The sequence below is a fragment of the Zeus faber genome (genome assembly GCF_960531495.2).
Source record: "Zeus faber genome assembly, chromosome: 1".
Classification (NCBI taxonomy): Eukaryota; Metazoa; Chordata; class Actinopteri; order Zeiformes; family Zeidae; genus Zeus; species Zeus faber.
The window spans coordinates 30,201,085-30,220,158 of NC_137193.1; the positions used below are offsets into that span (position 1 = coordinate 30,201,085).

At 43.6% G+C, this 19,074-nt stretch overlaps 1 protein-coding gene across 2 annotated transcripts in view; it reads right to left on the reverse strand.

Annotated features, from left to right (window-relative positions):
• Nucleotides 1-11,130: 11,130 nt before the first annotated feature.
• Nucleotides 11,131-19,074, reverse strand: part of arhgef2a (Rho guanine nucleotide exchange factor (GEF) 2a) — a 39,442-nt gene continuing 31,498 nt past the window's right edge. For both annotated transcript variants that reach the window (XM_080017587.1, XM_080017588.1), the window contains 8 exons: nucleotides 17,772-17,960; nucleotides 17,390-17,482; nucleotides 16,420-16,469; nucleotides 16,288-16,323; nucleotides 16,069-16,119; nucleotides 15,206-15,523; nucleotides 14,484-14,631; nucleotides 11,131-13,140 (listed from right to left, as the gene is read on the reverse strand). In XM_080017587.1, the coding sequence (XP_079873713.1) occupies nucleotides 13,070-13,140; nucleotides 14,484-14,631; nucleotides 15,206-15,523; nucleotides 16,069-16,119; nucleotides 16,288-16,323; nucleotides 16,420-16,469; nucleotides 17,390-17,482; nucleotides 17,772-17,960 (956 nt within the window). In that variant the 3' untranslated portion in view covers nucleotides 11,131-13,069. The remainder of the gene's footprint in view (nucleotides 13,141-14,483; nucleotides 14,632-15,205; nucleotides 15,524-16,068; nucleotides 16,120-16,287; nucleotides 16,324-16,419; nucleotides 16,470-17,389; nucleotides 17,483-17,771; nucleotides 17,961-19,074) is intronic.

Consider the following 19,074-nt stretch of genomic DNA (forward strand, 5'->3'; position numbering starts at 1 on the left):
ACAGTTAAACTCTTAACCATACTATTTCCTCCAAGGAACAGGCAAGTGTTGTAGTTGGCAGGCTTTAATATGGCCAAGTGTGAAACTGAAAATACAAACAAAATATGACGTCAGGCACGAGCTAATTTACAAGTACACAGGTAAGTAAAAAGGAAATGCAAATTAACTCTAGGTTAGCTCCGGTTAGCTTAGCTAGCAAGGTAAGTGTTAGCTATAATACCTTCAACAAGCATGCCACATTAAACCGAAAGTTGACTCATATATTTATCAAAATAATCATCTGATATGAACATAAAACACTTAAGTACTGTAAAACGTACACATGGTAAGTTGGTGGCAATCTTTGTCTTCTGAATAGAAGATTCAGCTTCTGAGGTAGGTCTCAAGATTGTTTTCACTGCCTGTTTCCGGGTGATATTAACCTCCACCTTCCTCCCCAAGCCGTCTTTACTGGGAAAGGCCTCTGTGATGACTCCCATCGGCCATTTGTTCCTTCTTGTCTGAATATCCTTCATTAGGATAATGTCCCCTTCCTTAAGGTTTGGTCTCTTGTTGAACCATTTCGGCCGAGTTTGGAGTGTATTCAGGAATTCCTTGCGCCATCTTGCCCAGAACGTCTCTGCCAGGAACTGCACTCTGTTCCACTAGATGGCAGAACAGAATACCCCTAGAGTCTGCGAGAGTGGGGGTGGAAGAAGACTCATTGGCTGACAACATGGCAATAAACTCTGGACTGGAAATGACATCGAGTGATAAGAGCGCAACACAAGAGAGCACTGCAGTTAGTACCAGGACAACAGGAGAAGCAGGCCACAAAATGCAGATTTGTGTATGTGGGTGGAGAAAAGTCACTTCGTATCTGGGGCTGCGGATTCATCAGGGAAGGAAAAAGTGCATGAGAGAAGAGGGACAGAGGCCTCGCATTGACAACTTCCTGCAAAGGGTGTCAATTCAGTCTAGTGAAGCACAGCAACCGGATACACACCACAGCTTGCCGTGCATCAGTACCTCTGTAGTGGATGAGACGGAGCCAAGCACATAGATATCAGTGGCGGAACCCACCCAACCCTCTCTCTCGCAGTGGAGAAAAAGCTGTTCGGGCACAGAGTGCATGTTAAGTGGCCAGCATCCAGCGACAAGCAGCAGTGGGAAACAGTCAAAAGCGACCTGACTCTGGTCCTCAATCAACTGGGAGGCGCAGCGGAAAAGAAGTTAGGAAAAATGGGGGACATCATCCATCAGTATGGTGCGGAGCGCTTTGGAATCCAGGGGAATGGAGGCTCCTCCAATCCAACCTCCAGGAGGAAAGAGGAAATCAAGCGCCTCATCCAGGAAAGGAGACAACTGAGGAAAAGGTGGAAGAGAGCCCTAGATGTCGAAAAAGAGGGAATAGATGTGCTTCAGGCTGGCATTATAGCCGGTTGAAAATCCTCCCCAGAGCAGAGAACCAAAAAAGCAAAGAAGGAAGAAAGAACAAGCCAGATCCCAATTCTTTAAGGATCCCTTCAAATTCCTCAAGTCTCTTCACAAATAAGAAGAGTGGAGTCCTTCAAACAACGAAGAAAGATCTTGAGGAGCAGCTGAGAACTACACATTCAGATCCAAGGAGGCACAAGCAACTGACTATTCCAACAGACATTCCACCAATCGACCCTCCAGGACATCAAATGCAGACAGGCCCCCCAACGTGGAAAGAGGTGGAATACACAGTACATCGGGGAAGAACAGCATCAGCTCCAGGGCCTAATGGAGTGTATAAGAACGCACTAGTTGTCTTGTAATTCCTCTGGAGGCTCATGCAAACAGTGTAGCAGAAAGCGGTAATGCCCAAAGTCTTGCGTAGAGCAGGAGGGGTGCTGATCCCAATGGAGAAGGAGTCAGTGAACATCAACCAGTTTCGACCCATCTACCTGTTAAACGTGGAGGGAAAAATGTTCTTCAGTGTCACCGCGCGGAGGATGGGCAATTATCTGCAAAAGAACAAATACATTGACACATCTGTCCAGAAAGCAGGAATATCAGGTTTCTCAGGGTGCTTGGAACACTCCAGTATGATCTGGCACCAGATTCAACAGTCAAAAGCAGAGAAGGGGGACCTACATGTGGTCTTCCTGGACCTTGCCAATGCCTTTGGTTCAGTGCCCCATGGGCTCCTATGGGCAGCCTTCAGTTTCTTTCACGTTCCAGACACCATCACAGCCCTAGTTAAATCTTACTTTGAAGATCTGCAATTCTGCTTCACCACCTCAGATTGCACCACCTCCTGGTAACATCTGCAAGTTGGGATTATGGCAGGGTGCACCATCTCACCTTTGGCTTTCACAATGGCGATGGAGGTCATCATCCAAGCCTCAAAGTGGGTGGTGGGCGGGAACTGGCCTAAATCAGGCCTGCAGCTCCCCCCACTCAGAGCCTACAAGGATGACATTGACACTCACCATCACAACTGCATGTACTAGAAGGCTGCTCAGAAAGCTGGGGGAGAACATCAACAGGTCTCGCATGAAGATTAAACCATCCAAGTCACACAGCATTTCCATAGTCAATGGAGTGCTGTCGGATGCAAATGTTTTCATTGGCGATGACCCCATCCCAACCATATCTGAGCAATCTGTAAAAAGCCTTGGAAGGTGGTATGATGCAAATTTGAGAGACAAAGAACAAGTACAGCTGCAGAAGGAGATCCATTGTGGCCTTAAGACCATTGACAACAGCCGGCTGCCTGGGAGGCTAAAGAGCCAGTGTTGGCAGTTTGGACTCTTATCCCGGACACTATATAAGAACACACTAACCCTGGAAACAGGGCGCAAGTGGAGACCAGCCAGAGCAGTGGAGGAAGCAGCAGCAGCCCTCAGACAGCAAGGGAGAGCAGACCTGGGACTCACAGTTGTCTGTCCAGCGTGGCATAAGGCCTCAGCACCACAGCAGAGGAAGATGGTGGTGGATGAGGTGCGCCATCAGGAGCAGGCCGCAAGATGGGCCAAGGCAGTCTCACTCGGCAAACAGGGACAGTGGACAAGGTGGAGATGAGGAATATCAGCTGGAAGTATGTGTGAGCCATGGAGGCAAGGCAAATTAGCTTTTCCATCAGAGCTACTTATGTCCTTCTAACACCTGCCAACCTGCATCAGTGGGTGGGCGAAGATCCAGGACGTGCCCTCTGCCACATGCCAGCCTCCCTCAAGCACATTCTCTCAGGGTGTAAAACCAGCCTCACCTAAGGGCGTTATACATGGCGCCACAATCAGGTCCTAAGGAGACTTGCTGCTGCACTGGAAAGCTGATAGACTGCTGCCAATTCCCTACCTCCAGCAATGAGCAACCCCCTGCAGACAATTCCTCTTGTCCGTGAGGGGGCTAAGGCAGTCAAGAGTGACTCCACACCATCAAGGCGAGAGCAGCTCTGCCTAGTCTGTGACTGGAAGATGTTACATTACATTACATTTAGTCATTTAGCAGACGCTTTTATCCAAAGCGACTTACAATTATTCAAACACCGACGGACGCAGCCATCAGGAGCAATTAGGGGTTAAGTGTCTTGCTCAAGGACACTACAGCATGCTAGCAGGAGGAGCCTGGGATCGAACCAGGAACCTTTAGATTACTAGACGACCAGCTCTACCTCCTGAGCTATGTTGGTGGATATTGGCCAACGGCTTATCTTTCCTCTCGAAATACAGTAGCTGCGACTGCCCAAAGACCTGACTTGACACTCTGGTCCCCCTCACTCAGAAAGTTCTTCATCATTGAGCTCACCGTACCCTGGGGGGACTCAGTGGACGAGGCTTATGAGCGTAAACATCTACGCTACTCTGAGCTGGCCGCTGAGGCAAAGCAACGTGGCTGGAACGCGGACGTCCGCCCCGTAGAGGTGGGGTGCAGGGGGTTCGTGGCAACCAGGTTGCTCAGGGACCTGAGAGACAGCAGTCTGAGTCTGCAGGCAGCCATCAAAGCTATGTCGGAGGCAGCGGAGAGAAGCCGCCAGTGGCTGTGGATGAAGAGAATCCATGCTAGGCCCCAAAGTAGCGTCTGTGTTTTTATTGTTGCTGGTGGGATCATAAACGGCCACAGCAAGAAGAGGACCAACACAGAACTCTGCTGATGTTCGTTAGAATTTGTTGCTGACTGGATTACCGGGGTGGCAGCCGAGAATCGAACCCCTGATTTTATGGCTGCTGGCATGTTGGCCTGGCGCTTTAGCCACTACGCTACCACCACTTCTTGCCTTTTTTGAGGAACCCTTGCCACTGGGGAAGAAACAGGAAGTCAGGGGACATTTAACTGTGACACAATGAAACAGGTGGAGGGAAGCCATTTTTAGCATGGTTAAACAGTTCACCACTCTTTCCCGATGCCTTGAGTGGATAATTTTGGCATTTTGACTTTGGACTTCGCATTTAAGGGACTTTTGTCAAGACAAAGGGAGACCAATGGATTGGTGAGACCAATCTGGTTTATTTGTTTGTTTGCATGGTTAGTTTTCTCTTAAGTTGGAGTATGAATTGTTTGTTTGCGTGGCTGGTTTTCTCTTGAGACCAATCTGGTTTATTTGTTTGTTTGCGTGGCTAGTTTTCTCTTGAGTTGGAGTATGAATTGTTTGTTTGCGTGGTTTTCTCTTGAGTTGGAGTGAGTATATTGTTTGCCTTTTCCTGTGATAAGACTGGTTAATGGACTGGGTTCATACAGACTTATATTGATTGATGTTTGAAAGTGAATTTTCTGTGTGATGCATAACTTAAGAGAGAGACTAAGCCAAGTTGTAGTGTTTATGTAGTGTTTACGTAGTAACAATTGGTAATGTGCTTCAAATCAATCTGGTACTTCTTACAAATGTATTTGTAGAGTTTGGAGGAAGTGTATGATGTGTTTGTATTTGTATGTTGTATTGCGTTTCAAAACTGATGGTAATAGTAACTTAATAATAGCAACCACCTCTGCCATAAAGGTGGTCAAGATCTCATGAGTCAGATTTGACTTTCCAAGTTGCAGCAACATAGAATCCAGAATGTGTCTTGCTGTCCCGATCATGCGTTCCCACACACCACCCATTTGTGAAGCGTGTAGTGGGTTGAAAACCCATGTGCATTTCTAGTCCAGGAGGTATTTCTCAACACTGGTCTCACCAAGACTTGAAGGATCCAACTTCAGCTCTCTCGATGCGCCCACAAAGTTAGTGCACAGTGTGACTTCAACTACCTAGCAGGGCCTCTGATTGAAAATAATCTGCGGAGAGCATTGAAGAAACTAGAGGAACTCATAGACTATGACCTCTATGTGAGCAGCTCTTGTGGACAAGCAAGTAAACAGCACTGCCCATCTCTTGCTATTTGCCTGCCCAACTCTTGTGCGTCGTGTTGTAACCTCCCAAGGTCCAAAGACGTCAAGTCCTACATGGGGGGTCTGGGTGCAAACACTCAGCTGATAAGTCCACCATGTCCCGATGTTCCACTTGTCCTCTCAACTTGCGACAGGTCCCACATTTGTGTACAAAAATACTGCTGATACTCCTCTTGGCTCCTACTATCCACAAGCCACTGGCTCGGATGGCTCCTTCGGTAAAATGTCTTCCCTGATGCATCACTTTCTCATGGTGATAGCAAATGAGCAAGGTAGCAACATGATGTTTACCTGGGATGAGAAGAGGGTTAGAGTCATTCAGCCTTCAACTCTCAGTAAACCATCTCGATCGATGCACATTGCACACATCTGATCACTATATGCTCTGCTTGTGTCAGGTCTTTGTCTGTAAGACCTTTCTTGCAGAAATGCCAGCCATGACAGTTGTCATCTCCTGTTGGCTTGGTAAAGCTGCAACTAATGTGAAGAAGTCGAGCAAGTGTCTTGGTGACAGTACTCCAGCTTGAGAAGCACTTAAATGGCTTCGAACCTAGCAGATTCTGTGTGACTTGAGTTGACAGCGATCGCTTGTAGGCATAGTCTCTGTTGATGGGAAGTAAACGCCTGGGGATGCAAAATGGGGTCGGTGCAACCCATCTTTGGTTTTTATCATCCTTGACAAATTTATTTTTCCATCATCTCCAAGAAGGTTCTGTCCTCAATGGAAGGTGCGGCCTGGTTGTCGTTTCAACCTTGACAGAAGACAGCTTCTCCTAGGCTCTCTTCTGTGGTAGCCTTCACTGGCGTGATTTGGTTTAGTTTCTCTGGAATTGTCCTCTTATTACCTCTTAGGCTGTAGTCATCCTTGACCATGAGGTGAATGACAAGGGGTGAAACATGTCGGACGTCCATTTTCCAAAATGCACGTTTTCCGAGCACTTACTTCATTGGGTTTATGTGCATTGCCCAGGCCCACATCACCCATCCAAGGTCCAGCTTTTGTGCGTAGGGTGCATTGTGGGGACCATTCAACTGCTTGCGCACCTTGTGGGCCCGCAGGATATCTCGTCCGAGCAGGAGAAGTATTTCAGTGTTGGGATCCACATCCAAGCCAGGATGGGAGAAATGCAGAGGCCACATTTCACTGGCCACCACCCAAAAACCATGTGTGTGTGTATATATATGCATGTGTTGTATGTAGTGTCATGTGACAAATAAAGATTCTTCTTCTTCTTCTTCTATAAGGACTCGCAGTTCCTTGAATGCTGAACACGTCGAAGAATTCAGTTTTGGCAAGGGAACGATTGCTCTGGTCCTCTAAGATAACATACATTCCCTTGATCTCTTTTGAACAACCAGTAGGATAGACATCCACTAGACATATCTTTGAGCATTTTTTGTCACTGAATCTGTTTCCACAGACTGTTTACACTTAGTTGTTACGTCCTGACTTACTATGGCTTCTTCCTCCCCGCCATGCTCTTTAAATGGAGAGTAAGGTCTTGGGAAACTGAGGCGCTGGGCCTGGATGAAGAGCAGAAATATGTCTCTCACTGTCACACTCTGCGCATTTTACAACTACGTCACAATTCTTGGCTTGATGGGCTGTCGAAACACAGCAGCAGAAGCAGATGGCATTGTCTTTGAGGACCCTCTTACATTCATCAAGAAGTATTACCCTGAAACCTCTGCACTTACGTAAGGGGTGAGGTTTGTGATGGATAGGACATGCCTTATTTGGGTCTTCCACGGCTTTGTCAGTTTTGTTGCTTTCTGTTGACACGTTGGTTTTGTTCACTGAGATAGGTGTTCTATTGCTGTAACCTATAAACCTTTCCTTCTTCTGTGCAGGTGAGGAGAGAATTGTGTTAAAACTTGGGTTGTTAGGAGCTTTAGCCTCTCTGTACAAACTCCACAAAGAAGGAGAATGGTGGGAAAACTACTTTGTAATAATTTTTGTACTTTCATCCTATGTACATTCACTTTTCTTGGTGGTTGAATGGCAGTTTGTCCACGATCGGTTCTACACCTCTCGCTGTGTCCAAGTACAACAAACCAGGTAGGGAGCCATCACGCTTGGCAGATTCCAGCTCAAGGAGTACATTTCCGAGCTCATGCAGTCTTCCTTGGTCCCTGGCAGAAAGCTTGGGGAAGTTCTCAATCTTTGAGAACAGGGCTCTCTCTAGGGATTCAGGGGCACCGCATCACTCCAATCGTGACCATATCATGTCCAAGCCTTCAGCAGGGCAGCGAACATTCACTGCTTTAATCCTACGGGCTTGCTCGCTGGACTCGGGGCCCAACCATTTGATGAGGAGATCGATTTCTTCGTTTGTGGTGAGTCCTAGTCCTGCAATAGTGCTCAAGAAGGTTGATTTGCAGCCAAGATAGTTTTCGGGGCGGTCGTCAAATTTATTTAACCCCCGGACACAAGTTGACTCCTTGCGAGGAACTTAGCTATCTCTGTGATTGTGGGGGCAGAGCAGTATTGTCGATTGCTTAGCCTGGGGTTATATGGAGTATTGTGTTGTGGTAGAGGAAGGAACTGCTGGGAGTGATTGCTTGTGAATGCAGGTATAGACTCAAATTTCCCTGCATTGCTTCTCACTGGCTTAGATTCAGGTTTGATGCAAAAGTCTGAGTTTAAATTACCAGTGTCCTTTTTCAGTGAGGTTGATGTCAGTGTGTTCTGTTATGTATTCACTAACTCTCTGTCATGGGGATACCTGAGGGGGAATAGACTCTAGGCCTCGAAAACTTACATGCAATCCAATTTCTGCAGCGGCGGCATCCATAACCTCCGCTTTCACCAATGCAATGCATGCACCTCTTTTTCCTGCTGAAGTATGTCCATTCTTGTTTCTAAGCGAACCTTCAGCAGTTTTTGCTCCATCTCTTTCAGTGCGAAAGCTATTTTAGCTTGAGCTGCCTTGGCCTCCGCACATGATTTTGCTGCAGCTATGCTAACGCTTGATGCGGCTGATGAACGGCTTGAACGTGATGACTTGACAGAATGTCTTTGGATAGAACCACTTTCTGTATAGTTTTGTAGCTTGCTTGTGTCTGCACTTTTTAGCCTTTGCACTCAATTTGGTTTCATCTTCATCCATGATGACTGGTGGGTATGACTGACTCATACAGTGTGGTTGACTTGATGTTACTTGTGTACAAAGCTTCACTTGGAATCCGGGATCCAGGTCACCTTCTTTTAACGAGTTGTCATCTTTTCACTGTTCTGTTCTCTCTCAGAGTGCTCCCTGTGAGCCTATATTGAGTTCAACAGACAGTTAAACTCTTAACCATACTATTTCCTTCAAGGAACAGGCAAGTGTTGTAGTTGGCAGGCTTTAATATGGCAACGTGTGAAACTGAAAATACAAACAAAATATGACGTCAGGCACAAGCTAATTTACAAGTAAGCAGGTAAGTAAAAAGGAAATGCAAATTAGCATTAACTCTGGTTAGCTTAACTAGCAAGGTTAGTATTAGCTATAATACCTTCAACAAGCATGTCACATTTAGCCGAAAATTGATTATATATTTAGCAAAATAAAAAATCTTACTTATCAAAATAATCATCTGATATGAACACAAAACACTTAAATACTGTAAAACTTACAGATGGTGCCATCTAAAGGAAGATACACAGAGGGATGGCAGTGGATTATCGAGGCTTTGTGACTGCAATATGCCAACTGTAACAACTGACAAACATAACTTCCTGTCTTACATCTCCTTCTGTGGTTTCGACAGGAAGTACAAAATCTACAGCCCGTAAAAGTAATATGAACCACTAGAGGGAGTATAACTTGCTTGCAGTTACAACACAGTATCGAGATATAATTGCAACTCTTACGGGAAACAGCCGAAGGTCTAGACCACTTTACTTTCTCAATTTAAGAAATGGTTTAATGGCGCAATCCAATCGAACATGTGTTCAAGACTGATGAGTGACTCCCGCATGTGCTTCAAATGAAGTGCCTCTCGAATTTGAATTGGCAAGATAACAGAACACACACACACACACACAAACACACACGCACACACACACACACACACACATACACACACACAGGAACATAATGAGACAGGAATGTGTGCCGTCGTAACCCTACTCCGTTCATTCCTCTCCCCAGCCTCCATCACCTGGCCTGCCAGAAGGCCCCCCTCGCCTATAACCGGGTGATGGACATAAGCTACAGGAGCGCCAGTGGCCACCCTAAAGGGCCAGGGAGGCGGCCATGCCAGTTATGTCCCCCACGAGGCCCCTGATGCGATATTAATAGACATCTCTTGGCTGACATTGTCCTGAGGATTAGAATAAGGGTGTGTTTGTGTGCGTATATGACTGGCGAAAAAATGGAGAGAGGAATCGTTTCAGAGAGTGCAGGCCGCAACAAGATGAAATGCGTATCAGTTTCACCGACAGACATTGGGGTTTAAAGATAGTCAATGAACCTAAAAAGGTGAAGATATGACGCAGCGCAACCAGTTTGTTGCCACGGTCTGAGTGAAGTGGCTGCAAAACACCAGCATTTTGATCAGAACATTACCAGCAACAAAAGTCAGCTGAGAGAACTGGCAACCCTACAGCACACGACATGTAGAGTTTGACTAGTTTATGCATCAAAAATACTGTAGTTTGTAGCTTTCTTTACCCCATTTTCTCATTCCAAGCCCACACAGCATCACGAATTATGGAACGAAACCAGTGGATATTCACTCTTCCTATGCAAGCAGCATTGAGACTCAACCTGGCAGCAGTGCTTCTATTGGCACCGATTCACGATGCCTGAAACTCCACCTCATATAGTTTGAACTTTGAGAGAGGTTTTTTTTACTGGATCTCTTCCACTGTTTTTTCTCCTTAGTTCCAAGACCCCCATCCACTAGTGACTGCTAAAACAAGGCCAAATGACTAAAAAAATCATGTGACATCAAAACCAGATTCCTTTTTGGTTTGAGGTTCAGGAAGGTGTGTCTAAATACTTTCAAGCTCCATTGTTAAAGACTCCAACACCACTGGAGTCTTAACCTTATCTAAACAGACCTCTCTTAGACCCCAGATTTTGCAGTGGCTTGGTAAAATAACACCTATTGGCTTTGTTGAAGAGGATGCTATGATATTGAGCCTAATTGCATTTTGCACTTTCTACGCATCAAGTGGCCCTAGTGACCATTTTAGAGTGGTGCGTCCTTCCCTTGGAAACTGTCTTTGTCCAAACTTTAAAAACGTTTTTTTTAATCACTATCAAAAAAAGAAAAATCAAATATAAATACTATATATTTGACAACAAAAACAATCCCAGGTCCCATTCTTTGGCTCCAAAACGTAATTCCACTACCTTTGTAGGTTGCTATGCTTCCCACCACTGTGAAGACAACAAGTTCAAGCTCAAATTTAAGAGATTATTTGTCACATACATAGAGACCACAACGATGAAGCACGTAGCCAAGTTTGTCTCTTACCGATGCACTTTTTAAACTTTTGCTAACAATTGGGCCTCTTCTTTTGCATCGTGTTGCTTTTACAAATAAAATAAAACATCCTGCAATCGTTGAACAATGTATTTAAAGAATTTTTGTGTAATGGCTGTCATCAAAACAATAGGATATAATATGACACTAATATAACTAAACAGGCATGAGGATATATCCAAGAGGGTGATACAAATAAAGTGCTTTTTTTTGGCATAATATATGTAAACGTACGTTTGTCGATATACATCTTTGAGCCTGCTTTTGGATGTGACACCAATAAATGTTTATGGCTTTAAGTATACAGCAGCGGTGTACAATCTTGAAAATAGTATATTCATAAAAACACCATACAATTATTCACGTCATTCTCAATAATCATTATGCATTAAAATACAGTAGCATCAGACAAAGAAAAGAAAAGAAAATATTGAATGATAAAATGTCAATTACACATTTACAAAAGAACATCTGAGAAGGAAATAACAGAAATTGTTAAAACATCTGTAAAAAAATCTTACAAGAAACTATAAATACCCAATAATGGAATATTTCCTATGGCAAAACTGTAAATTGTGGACACAAAGGACATTTAAATTACAAGGCAATTTGTTTCAAAGGTTCACATCTTATTGTAATTTGACTGTATATGTTCCTACCTGGAGTCCTTATTATACTGCCACTCAGCCTCTGTGGTCTCATTTTTTAATTGTTACCTAGTTTTTTCTTTCCATTGACTTCCCTTTCTTTCTCCATTGACTTCCATTATACGTTATAGAACAGATAAAATGGATAGTGGAAAAAAAACTTAAAATCTAAACGTGAGTGACATATATAGAATTTCCATATACATAACTGAACATATACAGTGAAATGTTCAACAAAACATCCAGCTTGGATGTTGTTGGCACTGAAAGGAAACATTTTATAACACATTCTGTTATGTTGAGTACATTATTGATTTCATTCTACTCACAGAAAGCCAATGATACATCCAAAATGTATGTTGTTACAAACTACAATCCCCCAAATATATCCTCAAACTACCAAAGAAATACCTAAACTGAATAAAACATGCATTTTTTGTATTTTTGAAAATATAAATGATGTTATTTATACAATGTATAAATATCCATGAGCCAGAACAAACCTAGTGTTGTGTTTCATGCAAAGCCAATAACCACATTACTAAAAATGAAAAAGGTTACGAGCCCGGTTCTATAGGCACTGTCATAGTCAAGTATTCTCTCCGATGGGATTGTACGGGAATAGAGTGCAGAAGGAACAAGAAAAGAAAGTAGCTCTTTACATGTCTTCTGAACAAGGCCATTATCATTCCTTCTACCAGTCAGATCATCCTAAAGTAAAAATAAAAGAACGACAAAAATACGTTGAAGGTCTAACCGCTATGAGCAACTGGAGCCCTTTGGTTTGGTTTTGGGGCGTAAACTCACGTTGGAGAGCATTCCACTCTCTTTAAATGTTCAACTACAGTACATACTTTGTTTATTTTCAGAACTAAAGTTAGGTATATAATTATCTATTGCATTTTATTTTTTTCGCAACATATTGAAATGTTATTGTCATAGGCTCCTGCAGAGCATTTATTGACTTGGTGTATTTGCTTAAATAAAGGAACAATAAATATGTGGAATATATGTGTCTTTAGATAATCCCAATTATTGAAATGCCATGGATTCAAGTGTTTAAATACATATAGGTGCCAAATCATTTATATTTATATTTATATATACTGTATACTGTGTGTGTGTGTGTGTGTGTGTGTGTGTGTACAGTGTATATATATATGTATGTAGGTTGTTAAATTCCTTTTTGTTTCATCTGTCCTCATCTACGGAAGCGCATTTGAACATTAAATGCACGTCCTTCAGTGCAAGCACAATCTGTTCCATTTAATGCCTCGCCTTACATCCCTGTATCATTTCAGTGGGTCCTCTGTCACTTGCCAGTGTGCTCCCACTCCCACACTGTGTCCATTTGTCCGGGCCGGGGGCGGCGAAGAAGTGGTTTGAATTCAAATAATCCACGGGGGAAACCGAAAAGACGCAGCCACTGCTCATGCACTCAGAAGTAAAGCATCTCAACACATATATCAGTCGGCAGATAAAAGGTACACTGTTCGTCCTACTTGTGTCAATACAAAAAAAGGAAAGTCCTTTTTGACAAGTGGTGTCTCTTTCCGTTGCGTTCTGGAGGAGGAGAGGGTGGAGGCGCGGCGTTGTGGAAGTGCTGATTAGCTGTTGGATTGACTCCCCTGGCGAATATCCACTGCCGTCTCACTCTCCTCTGGAATGTCTTGGAGATCTAAACAACAAATTGAGTGGTCTCAGATTTTACAATCCATCATGTCGTTCAAAAGGATTACATTGCTCTGTGGGATACTAGATTCTGACTGGTCAATAATGCCGGTCCGGCTCTGGTTGCTCTGGGCGACACTTGCTGGTGGCGCCATCTTTTGACGCTAAATAGAAACTAGATGAATGCAGATATCAATATCAAAATCCCCAACGTTTCATTCAGTGCGTCTCATTTCATGATGAATAGAAATGTACAATTTGACATTGTTAGCAGTAAATAGGTTTGTCATATGTAGGTCAATGGTTGTTTTGTTTTTGTAGGGAGAATAGCTCACTATGTTGTTGCAGTGTATTTTGCTATTTTACCAGCTATGCTGCTGTGGACTATTTTTCTCTTACTTAAACTATAGGCCTACAACTAGTGATAAAATCATTAATTTTCAAATCTCCCACCTCAAAACTTAGCTTTGAGTGGTTCATACTTTATATTTGACACCAGCTAGTGGCTAGTGTTGGTGAGAATATGCTTCATTTATCACCGTTGTGTTTATCACCATGGTGTTGCTAAAGAGTGAAGTTCAATGACTGTGTTGTCATCTGGAGAACACTTCAGGGCTGAAGCAGGATGTGAAACTAGCAGGAGGTGGCTGTTAATTTAAATGCTTTTTAATGGTGACAGAAAAACATGTGGCATGTCAGAAAATCAATAAAACTCAGCACAAGTGAAATTTGAAGGCTGTTGATAGGTTGTGTATAAGACCGGAGAGAAAGAGGGTGATAGAGACTTGGAGACAACACAAACAGGAAGATGAGCCACTAAAAGACTTTTCCACCCACACATCTAACAAAGAGAGAGGGAGAGCAAGATGGATGAATCCACACACGCACGCACGCACCCCACGCACGCACGCACGCACGCACGCACGCACGCACACACACAAACACACACACACACACACACACACACACACACACACACACACACACACACACACACACACACACACACACACACACACACACACAAGGTGAGAAGTGCACCGTGTCTGAGTTTCCAACTGTGAGACATTCTCTGCTTCACCATAAATCAATCCCTTACATAAGGCATTGATCATTGTGTGTGTGTGTGTGTGTGTGTGTGTGTACATGAGTATGTATTGTTGCATTTGCATCATGGAGAGGCCAAAGTGAAGCACATTTAAGATGAGGCATCAGTGGAATGTTGGCTGCAGTTATTCATACCATCACGGTGTAGATGAGTTTTTAACAATATCACAACACGACAGTCATTAAATGTTAAGTTTGCGTGTGTGTGTGTGTGTGTGTGGGTGTGTGTGTGTGTGCGCTGACCCCGGGGGCTTTCCGAGCGGCTTTCCGACACCCTCCCCTCGTCCTCGTCGGACGTGACGTCCACCTCCACGTCACTGCAGCACTGGAGGCCGTCCAATTGGTCGACGGGTTCCTGGCTCGCTAGCGGGGCACACGCCTCCCATCCAGCCTGCAGGGGCGCAGTGCATGAAGTAATGTGTTACTGTGTTTGTCGCACAGGATTATTATTTTCAGTATCCAAAATGAAGAAAATTCCTCTCATTTTGAAGCTTAAAACTCAATATATTATTTGCCTTTTTTCACTGGGTGCTGCCAACAGTCCACAACATCCTTTTTTTGAATTCATACCTAGAAGGTAATTTTGTTATTAATTAGAAGCAAAACATTTATATTTGTATATTTCTTTGTCTATGTATACTTCCCTGAGAAATCAGATCAAACTTTTAAAAATGTAATATAATACCTCAGTGTAATTTACTTTTGGGTTTTTATTTGTGGAAGACTTAAAACAATTCTTTGTCAATGTATTTCTTTTGACTTTTATTTTGGAACTACAACAATTCATACTGTCTATTTCCTGAATTATTACATATAGCATTATTTTGTTTCTATTCGAAGAAAAAAACACAATACCCCAAGAAACAAGAAATCCCCAGACGTTTTGAAAGAAAATTGAATGCCAGCTTTTTTTTCCTAAATAAAGACTTTTTAAGTCCACTTAACAGGAGGTGGGTTTGACGCACCCCCATCAGCTGGGAACCTGCGGCGGCGGAGCCCTCGTGAGTGGCGGTGGTCAGCATGTCACGCATCTGCCTCTCCAGCTGGCCGCGGGCCTTCTCACTGTCCCTCAGCCGAGCCTCAGTACTACGGAGCCGGACCAGCTCCTCCTGCAGGAGGCTGTGCTGTCTCTGCAGCAGCGCCAGCTCCCCGATGGCCATCCCTGCACTCCCGTCACCCCCGTCTCGTGACAGCGAACGCCACAGTCGACCTGTGGCGGGCGCAGTGGGTCCCTCTGGCTGCATGCAGAGCTCCAGGATGGAGTCCTGCTTGATGACGGCACCCTGGAGTGAGGGGGAAGGAAAGGGCGTGAGAGAAACAAGTTGATTGTGGCTAGTAGTGATAAAAATTTAATGAGTTCAGTTGGCTACAAGGGGGCGATGTATAGGAAACCATGGGCTGAGAGGAACATCTGGGTTCAGCTCATAGCTAATAGCTCCAAAAATGACAGCGCCCCCAGATTCACCCCAGAATGAATGAGGTGAAATATTTCTTGGTAAGAATGTCTTATGACAAGCCAGAGACATTACATTATGTTTGTTTTGGTATTCGTATTTGTATTGGCAAAACAAAACTTTCGAAGTAGCACGAATAAAAAGTTGTCAATTTATATTTCAATTAACATGTAATGATGTATTTAAAATGTAGGCAAAATAAAAGTTATTACTGAGAGAGTATTAGGCTTAAGCATTATTATTAATTTCATGGACAGTATATAAACTCCATTAAACTGTATTCACAACTGTAATGAATGCTATATTGCTTATGTATAAAAAATGTATTAAAAACATTCAATCTAATTTCCATGGATTTCCTGGGGCCCTCTAACCTGGAGTGCATGGAGATAAGCATTGAGGTTGATGAGTCTCTGACAGATCTCCTGTAAGATAAAAAATAAAAAAGATGATTGGGACATTAGGGTGGACCAGTCAATTTGTTGTACTCTCACACACACACACACACACACACACACACACACACACACACACACACACACACACACGCACACACAATTATTTAAGCTTATTTAAGATATGAATCGGTGTACCTCACTTGGTGACTTGTCCTGATTTCCATTGCGATCCTTTGAATAATAAAAAAAATAAAAAAAATGAAACTAACCATCTTCTGATGTACAGTATGTTCATGTAAATGACAGCTTATGGCAAGAAGTGCTGACCTTGGCTGCAGGGGGGTCGTGTGCTCCGTTGACCACCACCTCCTGACCATCTGAGGACCCACAAACACACTAGTCACCCAGTAGCTCGCACCCATTTGACTTTGTAAACATCTTTGTGTTGGATCATAATGTCAACAGCATTTCTTAAGAATCAGTAGTATTTCTGGCAATGCTGGATCACATTTTATATCAAAAGCCTTTCTGGGGCAATTTGTCTACGATCTAGACCAGTGGTTCTTCTCTTGTCTGGATCCACATTTATTCTTCGTCATTAATTCACGACCCAAAAATGATTTAAGATGTGAACTGTTCTAATTTATTCACAGAATGTGCAGGAATATATAATCCTTTTGTGCACTGTTAAAACCCCCTGGAACAAACAAAAAGTGCAATAAGGATGAAAAAAACAAGTAAATAAAAAGCCATGCAGTCATGCAATAACAATTAATGTCCTGAGTTTCCAAAATGCTGTTTTATCCGGACAGTGATAAATGACAAAGATGATGATTAATGATAACACAAAGAAAATAACAGCTAAACCAAATCAAAACTGACATGTGTTGGATAGGGGCCCATCGGTGGAGGACCACTGATCTAAAACCAATAAAGCAGACTCCCACTTATCTGAAATGACCCATCCACCCAACCAGATGTTTCCCCATTTTCTGCCAGCTTTATTATTGGATGTTCAGATGAATATTTCTGACTAAGTTAAATGGATCAATTTTATATTAACTAATCACAGTGTGTAAACTGTGTTGATTATTCTGTGATTCTGTGTTTCTTTGTGACAAAGTTTAAGCTGTTCTTTGCTCTGTTTGATAGCGGTCATAGCCGCCGTTTTCATGTTCGGACAAACGGGGTGTACTGTGTATAATGTTAACACTAAATAAAGGTATGTGGAGGATAATGGATGTCAACACTAAAAGCACAAAAGCGAGCCGAACTGCAGAAGATGGCAGCCACTTACTGATGACAAGGGCCCTCGTGTGGTGGTGATGGCAGTCGTAGGGCAGTGGGATTTCGAGGCTGGTGCCGAGGAGGAGCTCGCTGAGCCTGTCCACTGAGAAAGAGACCGAGACCTCATTTCACCTTTTTTTAACAGAATGTGAAGAAATGAGTAGGTTCACAGTGACCAACAAGCAGCGAAGCATTACGAAATTGAACAAATCTTGGGTCCCAAGAATGAATCCCGAGAGGAGGAGGGGTGCAGGTGCATTTGCAGGTGTTATTCATACATGACTTGCTATTTGGGTTTTAATTTCACAATGACTGATGCTGTTGACTGGCCTCGTAAAATCACAGTGACAACAGCTGTGAATGCACTTTATTATCCATCCATTGCCGCCTACCCTCGGCGATGGCGTCCAGGAGGAGCTTCTCTGCTCGGGGGGCCTGTGGCGTGTCAGCCCTGAAGAGGTTGCGGGTGTTCTGGGGTGGCATGACCTCGTGGCCGCCCGTCACCTCAGCCAGGTCAGAGAAGAGCGTCACCCGCTCCTGGAGGAGTTCCAGCACCTCCCGGTCCTTCTGCTGGATGTCCGCTGCGAGGGAGAGAGTGAGAGAGAGAGAGATAGCAAAACATGGGAGAGCGTGAAGGGAGGAAGTGGTGGGAGAGAAAAGTACAAATCCAACAGAGAGAGAAACCTCCACCCACACAATGATCGTACGTAGTCAGCGCTAAACTGAAGTGAAGTTCCTAAGTGCGCGTGCACGTGCGCGCGCACACACACACGCGCGTGCACGCACACACACACACACACACACACACACACACACACACACACACATGAAAGAGAGAGTGAGAGAGCAGGAACAAAGGCAACAGAGTAGAAGAGCAGGGAATCACACGGTGGAAGCGTTATTTATACACAGTCGAGCAAAAACGACAGCCGTCCGGGAAACTAAAATTCCAGTTGACAGAAACATGAATGAACGTACATGAAACCCGTTTCTAAGTCAATCCAAGAGATTTATTTCAACTCCCAGTGTACGAAACAAACGTACTAGCATGCATCCAACAACATTTACTCACAGTCTGATTGAGAATCATGAAATCAAATAAACAAAACAAATACTAAATAGTTCTGTCAGGTGCATAGGGATACTGAATCAAGCCAAGTTTTCAATATCCATTTGACAATACCACAAATTTTCTCGGCTTTGCAGCTGCCATTGCCAAGTAACTGGCCAATGTAGCAGGCAGGAAGGTTGGGAAAAATAATAAAGAAAAAAGCTGCTTTGGTAGGGGTTGAACCTCGTTCTACTGTTCAGGCTTCATCTGGATGCCATATGTATATGTATATAGAAATATATATATATATATATATATATGAAAAAGTGATGGATTCAAAACAACATCTGTATTTCATTATGTCATTGCTGCTGGATTAATAAAGTATCTTTATCTTTATCAAGCTCAATTAATAGAGTAAAATGACAAACGATGCACTCTGGCGGCTTCTATGTGCCATGTTGTTACAACGCTTTCCATCTGACATATTCTCCCAGTTTCCATAGAATGTCATGTCATGTCACACCATGTCATGCCATCCTATTTTAAAAGCTATAAGAAAAATTCAAACGCGACTACATTTAGAAGAGTACAGAGAGAGAGATGGAGATGCAGAAAGGTGAATAGGGACGGCTGGAGCATAG